Genomic DNA, 21,302 nt, shown 5'->3' on the forward strand with positions numbered 1-21,302 from the left:
TATTTTCACACTTTCGCCATGCAGCACATCAGGGATGCAGGCGGCAGGTGGGGCACTGCTGGAGCTCCCTGGCTCTGGTGTCTGAGCCCAGGCCACTGAGTGGGGAGCGGATTTCTCGCCCTGTGCGGCGCCCCTGTCTCTCCCCCATCGGGCCTCTAGTGGAGCTTAGTGAGCGAGCAGCCCGGTGAGGAAAGCAAGGGTGCTGGCAGACGGGGTGGCCGTGTGGAGAGGGTGAGGGCTGCATTAACATCTGCACGGGGAGGAGGATTCACACGTGGGCCCTGAGCACAGCTGGGGCGGACGTCCTCACCCCCCTGCCGTGCTCCTGGCCCAGCCTCGTGCTCCTGGCCCAGCCTCGCTTGGTGCTCCTGGATCACTTGTAACAAAGCAGCGAGTGGGAGGGGGTGGTTTGGATTTGCAGGGCACAGTGTTCAGAGTCCTTCAGTAGAAGGATTTGGGGAGGGGATGGCTAGGGAGGGGCCTACGAACATGTTTTCTGGAAGTCTGGTTTTGCTCACTGGAGAGGAAGGTGCTTGCGATTGTTGGAGGAGTAGATAATAGGCCTCCACTGAGCACATGTTGGGCAGGCCTGACCATGGGTGTCTAGAATCACATGCAGTCCTGACTCGGAGAGGGCAGTGAGGAGTGTGATGCTATGTGGGGGGTTAGGGGGGCATCCAGAGCTGGAACCGCACTGCTGCTCTGGGGCCTGAGAGGCGTCCATCAGAGAGGAGGGCGGGGGACCACCAGAATGGGTGGTGCTGGAGCTGTGTTTAGTATCGGAGTGAGTGACTAGCTACCTACTAAAGAAGGAGAGAACCTTCTAGAAAGGAGCAACATGAAGGACAAATACAGTGCCACAGTAAAACATCAGTGTTAGTATTTTAGTACTTATTTAAAAAAAATAGGATCCAGGAATTGATACTGGTACTTTATTTTTTAAGTGTTATATAAGAATTTCTAAAATGTCAGTAAAATCAAATAGTTGATGTGTTTCAAATAGAAAACTAATTTTTAAATACACAGTAAAAATAGAAATGTTATTTATTTTAGTTTCTTAAGGAAATCAGTAATCAGTTTATTAAGATAGAAATTCCTATATAAAATTTATAGTTTTGTTAAATATACTTATAAAGTTAATTATATTCTATTTATTTTTATTACAGATTTTTTTATTGAAGTATAGTTGATTTACAATATTATATTAGTTTCAGGCGTACAACATAATTTAATATTTTTATAGATTATACTCCATTTAAAGTTATTAAAAATGGTTATATTTCCCTGTGCTGTACAATATATCTTTGTTGCTTATTTACTTTATTCATAATAGTTTGCATCTTCTAATCCCATACCCATGTGTATAAGTGTTAAATATCCATTATCATTTTAATATGAGTGATTAGATGAAAACAATAAAAGTGTTATTCAAAAATATAAACTAAGCACTACATGGAAATGAAAATCTTTTAGATCCTTTATAAAGGTTAGTCTTTAAATCATGGGGCTTCCCTAATTTCATTTAGTTGTGAATGTATTTTTGTGCACATTTTCTGTAGAGATCTGTTTTATTTTTACACCACATAAATTGGGAGAATAAGGAAAATAATTATAAGCTAGTTCCAGGTATTTTTCTTTGGCTCATTCATTTTTAAGTAACCCCTTTTAATTGATAACTTAGATGAGATCTTTTTTCAATTGTTTAAGAATGTGCATTCTGCTAATACCAAGTTCTAGTTTTTTATCTCAAAGTTAGGATTTCTGATTTGTCACCATCTTCTTTGATTTTATCATGTGTATAGAGGTTCTGATGCAGAATTACCCATATAAAAACCAATTCTGTTATGTCATATTCCATTTGTTTAGAAGTTATTGGAAATAAAAATTATTCTTGAAATAGAAGTGTTAAAATATCATAGTGCATTGTAGATTATGCATTACTTTGTCCTTTCATATAATTATGCTCAAGGCATATTTCAGATTTTAGATTTTTTAAAAACTAGGTGATAGCATTTGACCAACCTAAAGTATTGGTACAGAGAAATTTTAAAATATCACAGAATATCAGCACCTGAAATTGCAGTCACTAAAGGTATGACCTGTAGGAAATGTCTGGAGAGATGAGACATGTTTGGCTGGGGAGTGTGCAGTAGGAGCAGACCAGTGAGGGGCCAGGTCACCAAGGGCCCTGCACATGAAGGAGTTTGGGTGGCACCCTCAAAAGTTATGAGAAGTCAGTGAGAAGCTGTGAGACATTCGGTTTTCTTTTCAGAAAGAGCATTCCAGTTGTAGATTGGGGGATGTTTTGAGAAGGTCAGCTCAGTTAAGAGGCTCAGAGTTATGATCTCAGCTAGAAATGGCATCTGCTGGGCTGGACCAGCACAGGCGAAGGGGTCCAGTGAGGTGGGGTTGTCCTCTAGTGAGTGGTCCTCAGAGTGGCCTCCAGCTCAGCAGTGTCACATCCCCTGGGACCTTGATATAAATGCACATTCTGTTCTTCACCCACATCTGCTGGGTCAGAACTTGTGAGACTCGGGCCAGCAGTTAGTATTTTTATTATTATTACTTTTTATTAGGATGTCTTTGCTTTACAGTGCTGTTTGTTTCTGCTGTAAGCAGTGTAAATCAGTTATAACGTATATACATGCGTCCCCTCTTTTTCAGGTTTCCTTCCCATTTACATCGTCATAGAGTATTGAGTACAGTTCCCTGTGCTTAGTTATCAGTTTTATACATAGTACTGTATATACATCCATCCCTATCTCCCAGTTCATCCTATTCCACTCTTACCCACTTGGTATCCATATGTTTGTTCTCTGCATCTGTCTCTTCATTTCTACTTTGCAAATAAATTCATCTGTACCATTTTTCTAGATTCCACATATGAGCGATATTTGTTTTACTCTTTCTGACTTTCTTCATTCTTTATGACAGCCTCTAGGTCCATCCCCATCTCTGCAAATGGCACCGTTTTGTTCCTTTTTGCAGCTGAATAATATTCCATTGTATATATGTACCACATCTTATCCATTCATCTGTTGAGGGACATTTGGTTGATGTTGATGTTTAATGAGCCCTACAAGTGATTCTGACGTGCACTGAGTTCTGAGAACTTCTGCTCTCGGGATTAAAGAGGTCAAATCAGCAGGACTTAGGGCTTCGTTGGGGGTAGTAAGTCGGTGGTAGGAATCCCGACAGGACCCCTGGGTTTCTGGCTTGTTTGCAGTGTGGGTGAGGGTACCCCTTCACTGGGACAGAAAACACAGGGTGTGGTAGGTCTGTGTAAAAACAATGATGGACTTGGTTTTGACTTGTCAAGTTTGGGTGCTTATAAGAAACCCAAGTAGGTTTGCTGGTGGGGACATGGGTCTGTAGGTCAGCAGACTGGCATGGACCGGAAGCAGTTTATAGTTGTCGTGTGTAAGTGGCGGGTGAGGGAAACCAGCATGAGGGTTTCGACGAGTCCACTCCACCATAGTGTCCAGAAAGGAAAGAGCAGAGGAACACCAGGCTTGAGCTGAGAAAGGAAGAGCATTCTCTGAAGGAGGCAACAGCCAGTTCCCAGAGATGGAGTTGCTGCTGAATTCAGGAGAGGAAGAGGTTTAAGTGGAAGTGGCTTCAGCGTCCAGCATTGCCCGAACCAGCAGGGGTGGGGAATAAAGTTGCAAAGACAGAGGCGATGTTAGCATGGTCAGTTCAGTGAGGCCAGGAGCTGGATCATGGGGGCTAACGTCGGTGGGGCCTTTATGACTGGACATGATCATGGACCAGTCATATGTGTACTTTGGTTGCTTCCTGAAGCTATACTTCAGGGACAGCAAATAGGATGCTTTTTAAAAGGCATAAAGCTGTTCAGACAAAGACAGCAGGGAGAAAGTGAGGTTGGGAAGCAGATAAGTGAGTGATGACTGACAGCTCCCCAGGCCCAAGAACTCTGACAGGGGGCGGGACTCGATAGTGCTGGGACCATGGGAATTGGGAGTAAAGGTGGAGCAGGAACAGTGGCAGAGAGTTTGAATAAAAGCCAGTTACATCCTCATGTTCTTGCTGTCCTGTGAAAGTGGGCAATGTCTCGTCCTCAGCCCTGGCGGAATCCAGAGCTTTGGTCTCAAGGTCTCAAGGATGAAACAGGAGGATCTCCTGAAAGAGACCAGGCACAGCTGAGGGCCAGGGCCACAGTGGACACAGACCATCATCTTCACGAGCTCAGGCAGCTGGAGCAGAAGACTTGTAACCTACAGGCTCCAACTCCTCCCAGCTCTGGAAGCCGGAAGTGTGAGGGGAAGGCACTGGCAGGTGTGTTGCCTGTTGAGTACCTTCCTGGTTCACAGAGAGCATCTTCTCACTGTGTCCTCACCTGAGGAAGGAGCAGGGAGCTCTCGGGTCTGTTCCCAGGACACTGATCCCATCCTGAGGGCTTCACCCCATGACCTCATCACCCCCAAAGGCCCCATCTCCTGACGCCATCCCCTTGGCGGGGATGGGGGCTGGTTAGGAATCAACATCCTAGTTTTATACACACATACATCCACATGCTAGATGGGAGAGCAACAACTTCTGTAGGGAGTAGAACCAACTTCAGCCAAAACACCCACAGTGATGCAGATTCCTTGGTAATGCCACCTGGAGCACCCATCGGCATCAGACTACCCAAATGCTCAGGGTTTCAAACAAGTTTTTAGTGCTTGACCCTTAAATAGGAGCAGCAGGCCAACCAAATGTGGATCTCCAGCCATATGAAAAGAGCCTCCAAGACAAAGGTGGGATATCAAAACAAAAGAATGAACTTGAAAGAAATGGTCTGTACAAGGAAAAGAAAAATCTAAATCTCTTAAATATATTCAAAGAATAGGAGAAGATAGTGCATGCATGAGATAACAGGATCAGTTGTGTGTGTGTGTGTGTGTATTTGGAGACGAAAATAAATGAAAAACCAGTAGAATAGTTGAAAGAAATAAGTTGAAAAAATAATACAGGAAGTTGAACAAAAATTAAAATTGAAAGGGGACACGTGGTCAGAACCACCTTAAGAGGTTGAGCATCTCAATGCCAAAGGAGTTTCAGAAGAAACAGGCTGGCAACTTTCATTTTTTAATTATGAAAATTCACCCAGAACTGAATTATGAGTTTCCAGGTTGAAATGCTCAGCAAAGTATATGAAGATAGACCTCCAGCGAACCCACTGTGATGTAGTTTCAGGAGCACCAGAGAGAGATCCTACAGGCCCTCAGAAGGAAGAGCATCACCTGCATTCAAAGGTCCAGGGCCAGAAACATCTTCAGGTTATGCAAATCCATGCTGAGGAGCTGCACCTCAAAACCCAGTGGAAGGGATTTCCAGCTTAGCATCCCATTCCCAACCAAAGGACCAGTAAAATAAAGGCACTTTTACATGTGAAAATGTCATCCACCATGCTGCCTTCCTCAAGAAGCTGCAGGAAGGCTGAATCCAGCAAAGCAAAGGGCCAGTCGGGATGAGGAGGACCTTGCCCAGCAAACAGCAAGCCTGATCTGGGACAGGGGGTCCTGGGCAGAATATTTCCGTAGAGGGCAGAGTGTGGGCTGGAGTTGGTGATGCATACAGAGTAATCCAGATTTGCTTTCATGGAGTCTGGGTGAGGTCCGCTTCCTTTGATGCACACGACAGTATGGAAGAGAATTAATACCCCAGAGTGGGAATTCATTTGGGAAGGAGGGAGGGAGCAGGCAGCCACTGGGGCCTGGTTGTCCAGCATTTACATTGACCTTATCCAGGAAGCAACTTCAATTTTTATGAGCCTGGTAGACACACTTGGGACACTCTGCACCTTGTTCAGCTCTCCCGACAAACCTGGGGAAGCAGGCTCTAGGGTGATTGATCAGTAGCACGTAGCATAGCGCTGAAGTTGAGACAAGTGTGATCTCCAAACCCATGGTGTTTCCACCACCAGCAGCACGTCAACGGTTGGAACTAGAGCTCTTCTGAAAACCCTGATCTGTCAGAAAGAAAGCATTGAAGACTTTCAGATGTTCTCAGCCATGGCATTCTTCAAACCAAATTTTACTCCCAATAAATATAGCTGCCATAATCAGAATTCAGGGTAGCAACTAGAATTCCTTCTAAGCTCTCCCCTGGGAAGCCCCCAAGCTGAGCCTCTACGGGTTCTGGGAACAGGCCAGAGACACTGCAGCCACATGCAGCCCAGGGGGCGCTGGACCTCTTGGAGTTAGAGCAACTCAGGCGCCCTCTGGATCTCAGGTTTTTCAGAGGGGATTCTGAAGATTCCATGTGTGTTTTGTAATTAGTGCCTTTGGCTCTCTGCCCGGATACATGAAGAAACAGTTCTGTACAGATAACCAAGTTCATGGTGATGGAGTCCATGAGAAAGGACCCCCTGGGTAGTGCCTGGGACTTGAGCAGGACCCAAAGGTTCTGCTGCCTGCAACCAGTCCTGGCACAACCTTCACTCCTCAAGGCTGCTTTTGTTTCAGTTTGTTTGTATAATAGTCACTGAGCAATCCTCCTGGAGCCAGCTAGGGTCACAGCGACCCCTGGAGCGGGGGAGGGGGTTGTCGGAGAACACGAAGCTGCACAGTTGGTGGGTGTGCCATTCCAGGCCACTCCTGCTCCATCTCAGGCTGTTAGCAGAGCAAATGCTGTCTTTCTGTCATCTGTAAGGCAGATCACCATTCAAAGTTTTTCCTCCTTCCCTGCTTCTCTGTGATTAGCAATACCTGCTTCTACTACCAAAGCGTACTGGTGGGACGGCTTCGATTACAAGTAATGGAAACTGAGTCTGTAATAAGGAAAGATGTACTGGAAGAATGTTGGGGGCTCAGAGGGTCACAGGAAGTTGGAGGACTAGGTTAGGAAAGCTGGGAGGAACCGAGGCAGCCTGGAGAGCTAAGACAACGGCAGCGTGACAACCACTTGGTGCTTCTGAAGCATTGCTGGTTGCTGCTCCATCAGTTCTGTTGTGTTTGCTCATTCCACACTCGGTGCTTCTCACCAGGTGAGGGCATCTGATGGGTCTCACGTGGGTCTAGGTCTGCACCCTGGTGGGAGCCAGGGAAGGGGATATCAATCTGTGTGTGGGCGGGAGGTCTCCAACATGATTGCAGATCACTTTGCCAACAGTGGTGCGTTTAATCAAAGCTTTTTCCGGTAGTCACGTGCAGATGTGAGAGTGGGGCCATAAAGAAGGCTGAGCCGTGAAGAATTGATGCTTTCAAACTGTGGTGCTGGAGGACTCTTCAGAGTCCCTTGGTCTGCAAAGAGATCCAGTCAGTCAATCCTAAAGGAAATCAGTCCTGATTATTCATTGGAAGGACTGTTGCTGAAACTCCAATACTTTGACCACCTGATGAGAAGAGCTGACTCATTGGAAAAGACCCTGATGCTGGGGAAGATTGAGGGCAGCAGGAGGGGACGACAGAGGATGAGGCGGTTGGATGGCATCACCAACTCAATGGACATGAATTTGAGCAAACTCTGGGAGATAATGAAGGACAGGGAAGCCTGGCGGGCTGCAGTCCAAGGGTTTGCAAAGAGTTGGACACGACAGCCACTGAACAACAACGACAAATTGGAGATGACAGAGCATCACATCCCAGGTTACTCAGGACCAGAGAAATAGAATGGGTGGGTTCATAGACAGGCCCCGAGGGGAGAAAAGTGTGAACCGCAACTCTTTCATACTTGTAACGCCGTACATTTATAAATTCTGTGAAAATGTTGTATGTTGAGTTCCTGATTTGTTCCTGACAGTGTGAGGTGTTGGGGATGCTTTGATTTGAATTGAGCTGGTTTCTTTGCCTTCAAGACTTATGGGAAAACCAACAAGCGAACCTAAGATTCTCAGCTACGTCCTTGAAATTCTGAGGCCAGAATTGAAGTGGATTGGTTAGATGGAAACATGTAACCACCCTTAAATGTGCCTTTTTGGTCCCTGTTCTCTTACTTCCTAACATCTAGAAGAGAGTTTATAAAGAGGAAAGTCTTATTTACTGATCAAGTCAAGGTAAAAAAATGATGGGCAGTTTTCTTTGTGACAAATGTTGTGTAGGACAGGAAATGAGAGCAGGGAAAAATATGAATTATGTAGGTTCATAGCCAGCTGACAACATCATCTGGGCTCAAGACCTCTAACATCTGTAGAGCTCACAGACCCTTTTGGGTCCTGTGTGCTTTTGCCACTAAAAACAAAAAAGATGGACTCTTCTCAGTGCCTGGCAGGTGCTGACCCCTATCATTCTCCTCACTCATTCACCCAACACTCCTTGGCATTTACGGAGTACCAAGGATGGAAAGTTGGACCTCAAAGAAAGCTGAGCGCCAAAGAATTGATGCTTTTGAACTGTGGTGTTGGAGAAGACTCTTGAGAGTCCCTTGGACTGCAAGGAGATCCAACCAGTCCATCCTAAAGGAGATTAGTCCTTGGTGTTCAATTGGAAGGATTGATGTTGAAGCTGAAACTCCAGTACTTTGGCCACCTGATGCGAAGAGCTGACTCATTTGAAAAGACCCTGATGCTGGGAAAAATTGAAGGCAGGAGGAGAAGGGGACAAGGGAGGATGAGATGGCTGGATGGCATCACCGACTCAATGAACATGAGTTTGGGTAGAATACTCCAGGAGTTGGTGATGGACAGGGAGGCTTGGCGTGCTACGGTTCATGGGGTTGCAAAGAGTCAGATACGACTGAGCGACTGAACTGAACTGAACTGAACTGAAGGATGGAAGACAGATGCTGGCCCTGGGCAGTACCGAGGTAGAATCTCCCAAGACGGTTCCCCTGATTCCTTCCCTCCTCTTTTATCAGTCTACCACATCTCCAAGAGGCTAGGTGGCCCAGAGACTTGCTTTGACCAATGTAATGAAACAGATGTGCCCATAAGATGTGGCAGTCCCCACCCGTAAGGGGCCTGGCTGTTTCTCCTTTCACCTGGAAGTAGTCTGGCTGTCCCAAGGCCACCATCTGTGAAGAAATCCCAGCTAGTCACATGGAGAATTCATGCAAGGGAGCACTAGGGCCCCAGACAAGGGAGGTCTTCCCCGACCTTCTAGCTCAGCCCAGCCACTAATGGAACGCAGACAAGTGGACGACGTGCAGAGCAGACCTGCCTGGCTGAGCCCAGTCAGCCCCCAAAGGCAGCAAGCAGTAGTGGTCTGGAGCTGCTGCTGGGGAGGCCTGACACGTGGTGACAGATCGAAGGAAGCAGCATCACACCAGGTCCACTTGCAGGACACTCCCCACTTGGCTGAGTCGAGGCTTCCGGGTGGGATGGGAGGTGGTGGTTTTGGAGACTTCACAGTTGGCCTGCAGGTGGACACAGGTGTGAGGGAGTGGGAAGGAGTCCTGATGCAACAGAAAAAGTGCACCAGAGACCCCACATGCCATGCATTTGCCCTTCCAGATAGGTTGTTACGGTCTCCAGGATGACTCCTCATTTCTAGGCACCTTGTGTCCTCCCAGGCCAGCCCTCTGGGATCAGTCACTATCTGCATATAGAAATGGGGGACATGTAGAACTTGAGGTGCTTGGAGGTGTTGGACCTGGATGGGGAGGTGCCCCCAGGTTACCTCCTTTGGAACTCTGCCTGAGAACCGACTCTCAGAACATTTCACCTTATTTTGCTTAGGAGTATTTTATATTAATTTTTTCTTTTTATAACATATAGATTGTGAAGAATTATGGGCTTTGAGAATTTATTAAAGGCATGATTTAAAATGAGCTACAGAAATCATAGGCATCCATAGGGTCTTAGCCTGAGATACATTGCATGATCATTCATTCAGTCGTGTCTGACTCTTTGTGACCCCATGGACTGTAGCCTGCCAGGCTCCTCTGTCCGTGGGATTTCTGAGGCAAGAACACTGGAGTAGGTTGCCCTTTCCTTCTCCAATGGAATCTTTTAGTTTGTTGATCTAGTATCTGTTAATGACCTTCAGGGCAATGCGTCAGTCTCTGAGAGAATTCAAAGAAGAACACACAGTTCTTTCCAAGATGTTCTCTGCTTGATGGGTGAATTCTGGGGCCTTGGTATGTTTTGGCATCATAGAGGTTATTTAAACCTTTCCCTAGAAGGACTGCACCACCTGGTAGAAGAATTCATTTTATCCCTTGGATTAAAAAAAAAAAAAAAAGCCCTGATTGAGTGAGTGAGTGATTTGTCCCCACCCAAGCCCTCTTGGTCCTTTTTTTTTTTTTCCCCATTTGTTTTTATTAGTTGGAGGCTAATTACTTTACAATATTGTAGTGGTTTTTGCCATACATTGACATGAATCAGTCATGGATTTACATATGTTCCTCTTAGTCCTTTTAGACCTCAACTCCACCCAGCCCTGCTTGCTGCTATGTCTAGATCTAACTTTTGACATATAATTCACCGAACTTGAACCTGGTTGGTGCTTGGTGGATGGCAGACTTTGTGCTGGACCTGAGCCAGGTGATTCCACAGCATCATATCACTCACTCTCCCCAAGATGATGTGAATTTGAACCATAAATCCATGAGCTAGCCCAGTGACCCAGCCCTCTTCCATCCCACAGAAACCTTTCAAATCCCTGGCTCCACTGAACATGTGCCTTTTTGTTGATGTTGTTCCTGTTAAATAAGTTTTAAAAATAACAAGGGGTCATACACTTAAAAATTCTTGTAAAGAACAAACTGGATCCAGTTAATAAACTCTAGAAACTTAGGGACAAACAGCTGTAGAGAGAAGCAAAAAAAGTGTAGATAACTAGGGTATGTAAGGATAACCGGATAACCAAGTGTACGTAAGGCTCAGCTTAAGTGTTAGCAGTGTTTCCTGCTCGTTGAAAGAGACAGTGAAAATGGTACATCTCTGAAATCTCCAAGACCAGCTATTCAGAATTCCTACTCTTTTCTTCCTTCACTCTTTTTTAAAAATTAATTAATTTATTTTAATTGGAGGCTAATTACTTTACAATATTGTAGTGGTTTTTGCCATATATTGACCTGAATCAGCCTTGGATGTACGTGTGTTCCCCATCCTGAAACCCCCTCCCACTTCCCTCCCCATCCCATCTCTCAGGGTCATCCCAATGCACCGGCCCTGATGAAGGCATCTAAATTCATGACCTGAAGAAATTCACAAGAAAGAGCACTCTGAGAGCCCCCGAAGCAGGTGAACTGGTTGCTCTGCCCACATTCCACCTCCCCTCCCGGCTACCCTGGCCGTGTGATGGGGCAGCTGACACCTGGTTTACAGTCCCGCCCCTGTACCTGCCCCCATCCCGACTCTGTGCAGACTCTGCATGAGTAAATGGGCAAGTCACTTCTCTAGGTCTCAGTTTTCCCATCTGTAAAATGAAGAGCTGGGACAAGGCCCATGATTTCATAAACAAACATAAACATCAAAGAAGGAAAGAAAACAACAGAGGGACAGCGTGTGCAGCAGACACGCACGTGCTTCTCACATGGAAACGCTACCAGAAATTCTCCAAAGCCACCTCCTGACTCGGCTGCCGGCAAGGCTTTTTTCCTCCTTTCAGAGAGAAAAGCTGACCTCAGTTATGTGGGACTCTGCATTCCTGATCTCCTTTTCTTCTTTGTGGTACATTTCTCGTCAGTGATTCTTTCAGTGCAATCTTTTTTTATATATATATATATTGAAAATAGACATTTTTATATTGTTTGTACAAGTAACAATTTCAAAATACAAATCTTATAATATGCAGATATAAAAGACAGATATAAATATAAATGCACATATATAGAAAAACATCAGCAAGTTAAGTTTTCTTCTTTCTGAATCCTTAAATCTAGAGGATCCACGAGGCACAGTCTGTCTCTGCTCCTTTTCCATGCACGCAGAGCACCTGGCCGAGAGAAGGTTTTACAAGCTGAAATGCTGGTGTCATCCTTGTTAACACCTCCCAATCTGGGAGGAGTCTTTTAGTTCACGTGGAGCCTCGGGTGTGTTTCTTTTCTTTGTAACCTGCAGATCAGGATGAGGAATGGGATTGAATCGAGTGGACAAGCTGTCCTGAATAAATGTCATGATGAAATAAAAGCCCTGATAGGAAACCCTGAGGGCTTCACTCCCTCCCGGGTAACCGTTGACGGCTGGGACTTTGAGAACTGGGCCTTACGCCCAGGGCGGGCAGGCAAGGCAGGCAGACAGCGGGCATCTGTCCTGAGCCCAGAGAACCCACTGGTAAGGGTGGTGCTTGAGCTGGGCAGTCGGTAAAATGATGTGTGGATGTTTCCTCACCCTCGGGGCTACCCCCTGGGGCCAGCGCCCCAAGTCTTCCCTAGGTCCCCTCTGGCTGGAGAAGAGCTGGGCCTTCACTGCGGCCTCTGGTGGCCTCAGCGTCCCCGGAGCCTCCTAGGCCATGCAGGTGGATTTCCGTGTCCTCCCCTCTGGCATCCGCCCCCGTGGTCATCGGCACACTCTCCATGCTCTCCATCTCAACACCGGGTGTCTGGTGGGCTTGCCTAGAAAGCGGGATAATTGCCAAAGGAGAGATTGTGTCAACAAACAGTTCCTTTCGGACACTCCGATGGAAAGCACCTGGACTACCTCCACTCACAGGTGGTCCTTAGATCTTATTTTGGCTTTCACCCCTTTGTCCACCGAGTTTTACCAGCACTGTGGGGGCAGCTCCCCCCACCTTGCCAACCCCCTGCCAAAAGGCAGTGGTTCCAGTGCCAGGTGCCATGGGAGGAGTGAGTGACGAGGAGCCTGGCCAGGCCAGACTGACAGTCCTGATAAAACTAATGTTTATAACTAATGTTTAAAACTAATGAGTTATAAAGCTCACTCAGTCATGTCCGACTCTCTGCGACCCCACAGGCTGCAGCCTACAGGGCTCCGCTGTCCATTGGACTTTCCAGGCAAGGGTACTGGAGTGGGTTGCCAGTTCCTTCTCCAGGGGGTCTTCCTGACCCAGGGATTGAACCGAGGTCTCCCGCGTTGTACGCAGAGACTTTACCATCTGAGCCACCAGGGAAGCCCTGACATTTATTTAGTAAGTGTTAAATACATAAACAAATATCAGGTTAATCAGTCCTTGAGAAGCCAGGAGTAGGGGATGCAGAGAGTCTTAATCCCACGCCTCCCCACCTTTCACTGGATGTGTGTTTTAGGTCCTGAGTATGCGGACCTGTGGATTACACAGTCTGCCCCCTGAGAAGAAGCAATTTTCAGGACATTGTAGAGTCAACACCTGAGCTCCTTGGAGCGAGGCCTAAACTATAAATCAGAACTCTAGGCCAGTTTACAAAAACAATTTTCTAAAACCCAATTTGTTGAATCACTAATCTACCTAATAACCCATTTGCAAATTAATCAGCTTACAGAAAGAATCAGCTCACCACATGGCCAAGTAGCAATGTTCATCATGTTTACCGGTTCTTAAAGATACATTCATGAGCACTACCATAAATACAGTCAGTGAATACTGATGTATTCCTTTTAGGAGCATATTTATTGGCCATACTTATCAAATTTACAAATTCTTTTTAAGAATATATTTTTAATGTCTTCTTTAAAAAGATTGTGTATTTATTCTTTTTTAATATCATCAATGAATATATTCTAATTACATCTCCTAAGAATAATTCTAAATGCATTTTATGTAGAAATTATTTAACTGTAATGGTATTCTTAAAATCCTTTTTAAAGTAATTTTCTATTTCGCAAATATTTTAGCATTTAGGGGGATTTTTTGATGAATTTTTAAGTAAAATATCAGCCTTCTTTTCTTGATTTCTAGACTATGAAGTTTATGGCATTTCTTTTTGGTTAGGGTGATATTAATAACTTTTGAAGATGTGTGTGAATATTTTGATGGCTGTTTTCCATTTTGGCTTTGCAGTGCCATTTCATGGAATATCCATTTTGTCAAAGTTAGGCTCGAAGAATGGTATAATCTTTATATTGATAAAATATTTAGGAAGAAATTTTTGTGACTAGTGATTAAAAGTTTAGTTTCAACACACCTGATATGTCTGGAACAGCCATATCACTATGGAATGGTAAAATACTGGCTATCAGCTGATGAAAGTACAGAGTCAAGGCTAATATGCTATTTGAGGCTTTTATGAAGGAATGGTAAAAATGCCTAAAGATTAGAAAAATAAAAGCTGAAATTTCAGCAAGTGGCAGAAATAGTCTTGCCAGCAATGCTGAAATATAGAATTCCTAGTATTAGAAATGCCAAGGCCAACACGTATGAGCCTATTTACGGGGACGTGTGTCCGTATTTAACAAGTACATTCAAGAAGAACAATCAGTAAATATATCATACAAATTTCACGTCCATCAAATTGGTTACTTGGCACATTCTTTTCTTCTGAATTGGCTTTTGGTGAATTGGCCCCATGCCATCCATTGATTTCTGGCTGCCCGGATTCTGACCATGACCTGCAGGCTGCCTTTGGACAGTGAAGGGAACAGGCCTGACTCAGTGACCACTTGGCCTGGACACACCTTTTGCCCAGTACAGAGTGGGTGGGAGCACCCACACCTCCAGCCAGGACAGGGTCTTCCTTGGCAAGGGCAGACCTGGGTCATCAGATGCAGCCCTGCTGTTGGGGGAGCATGTTGTCCAGCGTGGGTCTCCTGTGCTACTCACCTTGACCTCAGGCGGCAACGTACCAGAAGAAACAGCAGGCACGCTACAAAGAGCACGGTGACAGGTATGGAGACGGCTGCTGGAAAGAGAGCAGAATGAGCTGGCATCCTGCTCAAAGTCCCAGCGATCCCGAGCCTGAAAGTCCTGTACAGTTTACACTTCTGCAGAGAGATCCAGATGTCTTCCCAACCAGCTCACAGTTACTAACAGATCCTGAGATCCACGCTGTTCTGTCTGTTCTACATCAGGGCAGAGAGGACCCTCCTTTCCCACCAACACAGCCACAGTGGTGGTTCGGGAGTTGTTAGGGAGGGTGGGACCTTCATGTGGAAGCAAGAGGGCTGGGCCCAGGGGCAGGTGAAACAGTACTATTTTTAAAACACTTGTATCAGTCAGAAGCTCCCAGCAGATTTGGCCAGTTTGCCTTAATATTGTGAAATCTCCCTGCAAAAATCACCAACGTGCCCTGCGTCTAAGATGACAACCTGGGGCTTCCCTGGTGACTCAGAGGTAAAGAATTCACTTGCTAATGCAGAAGACATGGGTTTGATCCTTGGTCTGGGAACATCCCACTTGCTGCGGAGCACCTGGGCCCAAGTATCACAACTACTGAGCCTGTGCTCTAGAGCTCAATAGTCACAGCTACTGAAGCCCTCAGGCCCGAGAGCCCATGCTCCATGAGGCGGAAAGCCACTGCAACGAGAAGCCAGAGCACTGCAACTAGAGAAAGGTCCACACAGGAATGAAGACATCACAGCCAAAAATAAACTAAATTTAAAAAATTTTAAGATGACAACCTGAACAACTGCGGACCCAGGAGTCTCACTGTGGCCCAGGAGGCATATTGATCACCTGGAGCCTTGAGCTTTTCAGACCTGCGCCTAGACAGACAGCCACACTCGTGTGTGCAAGGACTTGGCCTTAAACTAGAACTGTCCTCAGAAACAGCTAGAGATAAGATGAGGAAACATACCCAGATTTCTGCAGGATAGGAGAGGAAACGGGCAACATGTAACGGAAACTTGAGAGAAGACCATTCGTTTTGACTCTAATTTCACTTCTAGAAATGTATTCTAAGAAAATGGGAATGTATACACAGGAGTAGTCACTAAAGCATTGTTTAAAATAAATTTTAAAAGGTTAATCTAAATCTCTTATCAGTAGACAGTTAAATGAAATGTGGCATACCCGTACAATGGAGTATTATTCAGCTTTTCAAAACTTTGAAATCTACATTTGTTAACACAGAAAGATGTCTACAAAGTCTTAAGTGAAAAAGCTGGTTGAGATAAAAATGAATAAAAGAATTTCCAGTAAGCCATGTGTGTGTCCATATACACAAAATAGTCTTGAAGAATACATGCGAAGTATTAAGTTAATTCTTTGGGCTTGTAGATAACTTTATTTTCTTTTTTAAAAAGTTTCCATCCCCCCACCCCCGATCTTTTTGCAATGATGCTCTAATCAGAAGAGACACTAAATTTACAAAAACAAGACTACTTTTATTTGCCTAAGTAAATAAAACTTAGAAAAACTTAGAAAAGCTATTCCAAAAGAGGTAAGAGAAAACATGAGAAATTAGTGAACGTTGTTCTTGAGTTTCTAGATTTAACATTAATCATCATTATGACTAAAAGACAAATTTCTTAGCAGAGATGTTGTACCCTCCAGGAAACTATTCCTTCACATTGACTAATCAGGTTGGCATGCATTTACTGTTCACGGAGAGATTTATTGGAAAAGGCAAGCTGATGTTCACTCTAGTTCCACTTTCACAACGCTGCTTCCTGTTTCTTACTGAGAATAGAAGCTGCGACTCAGACTCAAGGGCAAAGAGCAGTCCTGAGCCAATGATATAACAAAGCAATTTAAATTCAGCCCCTGGAACTCAGACACTTGGTTCCTTCCCCAGTTATTTCCAGGCAAATGTAGTAAAGAAATTGAAGCAAGAATCACCAAATTTAGTGAAGAAATTGAAACCAGAATCGCCAAAAGAATGGATTAATGCATTGACTATCATGGTTTCCACCCTTTTGTGTTTCCTAGCAGGGTGCATGGGTTGGAGAAAAAGGAAAAGAGATTTGATGAGACAGAGAAGGGAGGAGGATTAGCTTGAGAGAGGAAGGAGAAGAAAGATTATTGCACAGGAGACCAGAAGGGCCAGGAGCCCCTGCCTTGCCTTCAGCCTATGGTGATGTTGGGTCTACAGTGGAGAAGGCAGCCGAGGTGGCTGGTGGACTGTGTTCCATGTGGGTGAAGGAGTCCTCTGTAACCATAGTGAGGTACCACCTCATGCCAGTCAGAATGGCCACCATCAACAAGTCTACAGGTAATACTAATTCGAAAAGATATGTGCACCCCAGTGTTCATAGCAGTACCATCTTCCAAGTCAAGACATGGAAACAACCCATTGTCCATGAAGGGATGAATGGATAAAGAGGTGGTGTTTACGTACAATGTAATATTGCTCAGCCATTAAAAAGAATGAAATTCTATCATTTGCAGCAGTGTGGATGGGCCTAGAGTATATTATGCTCAGTGAAATAGGTCAGAGAAAGAGAAATACTGTATGATATCACTTATATGTGGAATCTAACAAACAATACAAATGAATGTATATGTAAAACAGGAACAGACACAGAGAAAACGAACCTGTGGTTCCTGAAGGAAAGACGGAAGGGAGAGGGGCAAATTAGAGATAGGGGATTAGCAGATATAAACCCCCATACATAAAGTGGATGAGCAATAAGGATATACTGTACAGCAGAAGGACTTACAATTATCTTGTAATAGCATGAATGGAGTATAATCTGCAAAAATACTGCACACCTGAAACTAACGTAATGTTGTAAATCAACTATACTTCAGTTTTTAAAAAGTGTTATCTGTGCAGATCCAGGAAATCATCATTTCTTGGCATTCCCTGCAAATTAGCTCAGTCAAAGGGTAGGGTATCTGATATGCTGTGTGCCTGCATTGGCTGAAGGCAGTTCTGAAATGAGAATATCAACTCCTTATTCCCTGGCAATGGTTTCTCTTTTGTGTCTTTCTGTACTGAGCACATAGGAAATGCTGGGTTCAGAGTGGGTAATCAATAAATACTTAATTGATGGAATTAAACCATTAATCTTCTGCAAGCTAAAGAACTGGAAAAGGTCAGTTTTCATTCCAATCCCAAAGAAGGGCAATGATCAAAGAATGTTCAAGCTACTGCACAATTGCACTCATTTCACATGCTAGCAAGGTAATGCTCAAAATCCTGCAAGCTGGGTTTCAGCAGTACATGAACCGAGAACTTCCAGATGTACAAGTTGGATTTAGAAAAGGCAGAGGAACCAGAGTTCTGATTGCCAGCATCCACTGGACCATAGAAAAAGCAAGAGAATTTCAGAATAACATCTATTTCTGCTTCATTGACTATGCCAAAGCCTTTGACCATGTGGATCATAACAAACTGTGAAAAATTCTTCAAGAGATGGAAATACCAGACCACCTTACCTGCCTCCTGAGAAACCTATATGCAGGTCCAGATGCAACAGTTAGAACCAGACATGGAACAACAGACTGGTTCCAAATAGGAAAAGGAGCACATCAAGGCTGTATATTGTCACCCTGCTTATTTAACTTATACGCAGAGTACATCATGCGAAATGCTAGGCTGGATGAAGCACAAGCTGGAATCAAGACTGCCGGGAGAAATATCAATAACCTCAGATATGCAGATAGCACTACCCTTACGGCAGAAAGTGAAGAGGAACCAAAGAGCCTCTTGATGAAGGTGAAAGAGGAAAGTGAAAAGGCTTACTTAAAACTCAACATTCCAAAAACTAAGATCATGGCATCTGGTCCCATACCTTCGTGGCAAATAGATGGGGAAAAAATGGAAACAGTGACAGACTTTATTTTCTTGGGCCTGACAATTACTGTGGATGGTAACTGCCGCTATGAAATTAAAAAGTGTTGCTCCTTGGAAGAAAAGCTTTGACCAACCTAGACAGCATATTGAAAAGCAGAGATATCACTTTGCTGACAAAGGTCTGTCTAGTCAAAGCTATGGTTTTTCCAGTAGTCATGTGTGGATGTGTGGACCATAAAAAAGCTGAGCGCTGAAGAATTGATGCTTTTGAACTGTGGTGTTGGAGAAGACTCTTCAGAGTCCTTTGGATTGTAAGGAGATCAAACCAGTCAATTCTAAAGGGAATCAACCCTGAGTATTCATTGGAAGAACTGATGTTGAAGCTGAAGCTCCAGTACTTTGGCCACCTAATGAGAAGAGTCAACTCATTGGAAAAGACCCTGATATTGGGAAAGGTTGAAGGTTGGAGGAGAAGGGGACGACAGAGGATGAGATGGTTGGATAGCATCACCGATTCAATGGACATGAATTTGAGCAATCTCTGGGAGATAGTGAAGGACAAGGAAGCTTGGCATGCTGCAGTCCATGGGGTCACAAAGAGTTGGACACAACTGAGCGACTGAACTGAACTGCAGCTGAAGGACATGTAAAGTGCCATTTGCTTTTTAATGAGAAATCTGTATGTTGTTGCAGCTTAGGACCACGTCTGGCACAGGATAGGAGCTCAATTTGTATCATTTGAACAGACAAATGATATGATATAGAGGTAGCTCCCTTTAAAGGCTGAGGATGTAAACTACAGCAGATGTACTTCTGCTCTGAAAGAGGAAGGTATAATATAGTCTGAAAGATGAACCCTTCCCCTCGGGTGTACTAAATGGACATGGCAGTGTAAACACTGGCATAGCTGACATTCTATCTTTTTATTTCACAACCAGGAATCTTCAAAAATAGCCTAGGTAAGGAGCAGAGACAAGACATTTGAATAATTGAATAAGGTTATTGATTTAAAAAAAGAAAAGCTGCCAAGTGAGTGCATAGATACAGAAGACAGTGAAATGAGGACCATTTCCCTCAATATGTATTATAATGTTAGAGCCCTTAAACTCCAATGAGTATTTTCTCACTCACTTATGCAACATCTACTATTTACCATTTGCTGCACTAAAAGAGCCACTTTTTAAAAGTTGTGAAAGAGACTTCCCTGGCAGTCCAGGGGTTAAGACTTCCCCTTCCAGTACAAGGGGTGCAGGTTCAATCACTGGTTGGGGGACTAAGACCCCACATACCTGGGGGCCAAAAACCCAAAACATAAAACAGAAGCAATATTGTAACAAATTCAATAAAGACTTTAAAAACGGTCCACGTTAAAAAAAAAAAAAATCTTTAAATACATAAAAGTCATGATAATCACTTACATAATTTATTTTAGAACTGATATTGGTAATACCAGTGGACTGATTTAAACATTACATTAGTATCTGCTGAGCAACTGCTATGGGAAAGCATTATTTATATCATCTTCCAAGGACGATCAATCCGTGGCTTATTCCTGCAGAAATAGGAGCCCCTACCAATGCCTGAGGTGTCATGAGAGCCTCTGCCTCTTGTACCCAGCGGGACACACTCCTAGCTCCCAGGTGGCTGGGATTGTGTGTAACAGACATACTTTGGAGAAACTGTCCATCACTAAGTGTTTCTAGACAACCCTAGCAGGGTTTTAGTTTTAACTCCTATCTCCTTAGCTGATAAAACTTAAATGGATCTTATTTTCATGTCTTTGCTGACTTGGCCTGTCTTATAGTTAGTGTTAATATGTTTACACTAAGCAGTCTGGAAGAAAGAAATCTTATTCATGCCACATAAAAGATTTAAAGTTTTTTAAATCTCTGTATTTCCACAGTTCCTTGCACAGAACTATCTTTGTCTATTGTAGGTATTCAGTTCATGTTTATTATCTGGCATTTTAGAATAAAGGAGAGAATTTTTGATATTTTAATCCAGTTCAGTTCAGTTCAGTCGCTCGGTCATGTCTGACTCTTTGCAACCCCATGAACCGCAGCATGCCAGGCCTCCCTGTCCATCACCAACTGCAGGAGTCTACCCAAACCCATGTCCATCGAGTCGGTGATGCCATCCAACCATCTCATCCTCTGTCGTCCCCTTCTCCTCCTGCCCTCAATCTTTCCCAGCATCAGGGTCTTTTCAAATGAGTCAGCTTTTCGCATCAGGTGGCCAAAGTATTGGAGTTTCAGCTTCAACATCAGTCCTTCCAATGAACACCCAGGACTGATCTCCTTTAGGATGGACTGGTTGGATCTCCTTGCAGTCCAAGAGACTCTCAAGAGTCTTCTCCAACCCCACAGTTCAAAAGCATCAATTCTTTGGTGCTCAGCTTTCTTTATAGTCCAACTCTCACATCCATACATGACCACTGGAAAAACCATAGCCTTGACTAGACAGACCTTTGTTGACAAAGTAATGTCTCTGCTTTTTAATATGCTGTCTAGGTTGGTCATAACTTTCCTTCCAAGGAGTAAGTGTCTTTTAATCTAGTGAAAGTCATAAACTGGAAAAAAGTACAGATTAGTTCTCATAATAAGATAGTTTGGAAATCCACATTGGAAAAAAATGGCCCTGAAATTTGGTAGGATTTTTTCTTTCAGTTATATTTGTACATGGGCTTCCCAGGTGGCTCAGTGGTAAAGACGCCACCTGCCAATGCGGGAGATGCAAGAGACTGGGGGTTCAGTCCCTGGGTTGGGAAGATCCTGCGGAGGAGGAAATGGCAAACCAGTCCAGTATTCTTGCCTGGGAAATCTCATGGACAGAGGAGCCTGGTGGGCTACTGTCCATGGGGTCAC

General features: G+C 44.3%; 1 protein-coding gene across 8 annotated transcripts in view; it reads right to left on the reverse strand.

Annotated features, from left to right (window-relative positions):
- Positions 1–1,292: 1,292 nt before the first annotated feature.
- Positions 1,293–21,302, reverse strand: part of IL15RA (interleukin 15 receptor subunit alpha) — a 47,705-nt gene continuing 27,695 nt past the window's right edge. For 4 of the 8 annotated variants that reach the window (XM_070471927.1, XM_070471928.1, XM_070471923.1 and 1 more), the window contains 2 exons: positions 14,583–14,661; positions 1,293–12,441 (listed from right to left, as the gene is read on the reverse strand). In XM_070471927.1, the coding sequence (XP_070328028.1) occupies positions 12,258–12,441; positions 14,583–14,661 (263 nt within the window). In that variant the 3' untranslated portion in view covers positions 1,293–12,257. The remainder of the gene's footprint in view (positions 12,442–14,582; positions 14,662–21,302) is intronic. The other 4 variants (XM_070471931.1, XM_070471929.1, XM_070471926.1 and 1 more) reach the window with 2 other exon arrangements.

The sequence above is a fragment of the Odocoileus virginianus genome, chromosome 9 (genome assembly GCF_023699985.2).
Source record: "Odocoileus virginianus isolate 20LAN1187 ecotype Illinois chromosome 9, Ovbor_1.2, whole genome shotgun sequence".
Taxonomy (NCBI): domain Eukaryota; kingdom Metazoa; phylum Chordata; class Mammalia; order Artiodactyla; family Cervidae; genus Odocoileus; species Odocoileus virginianus.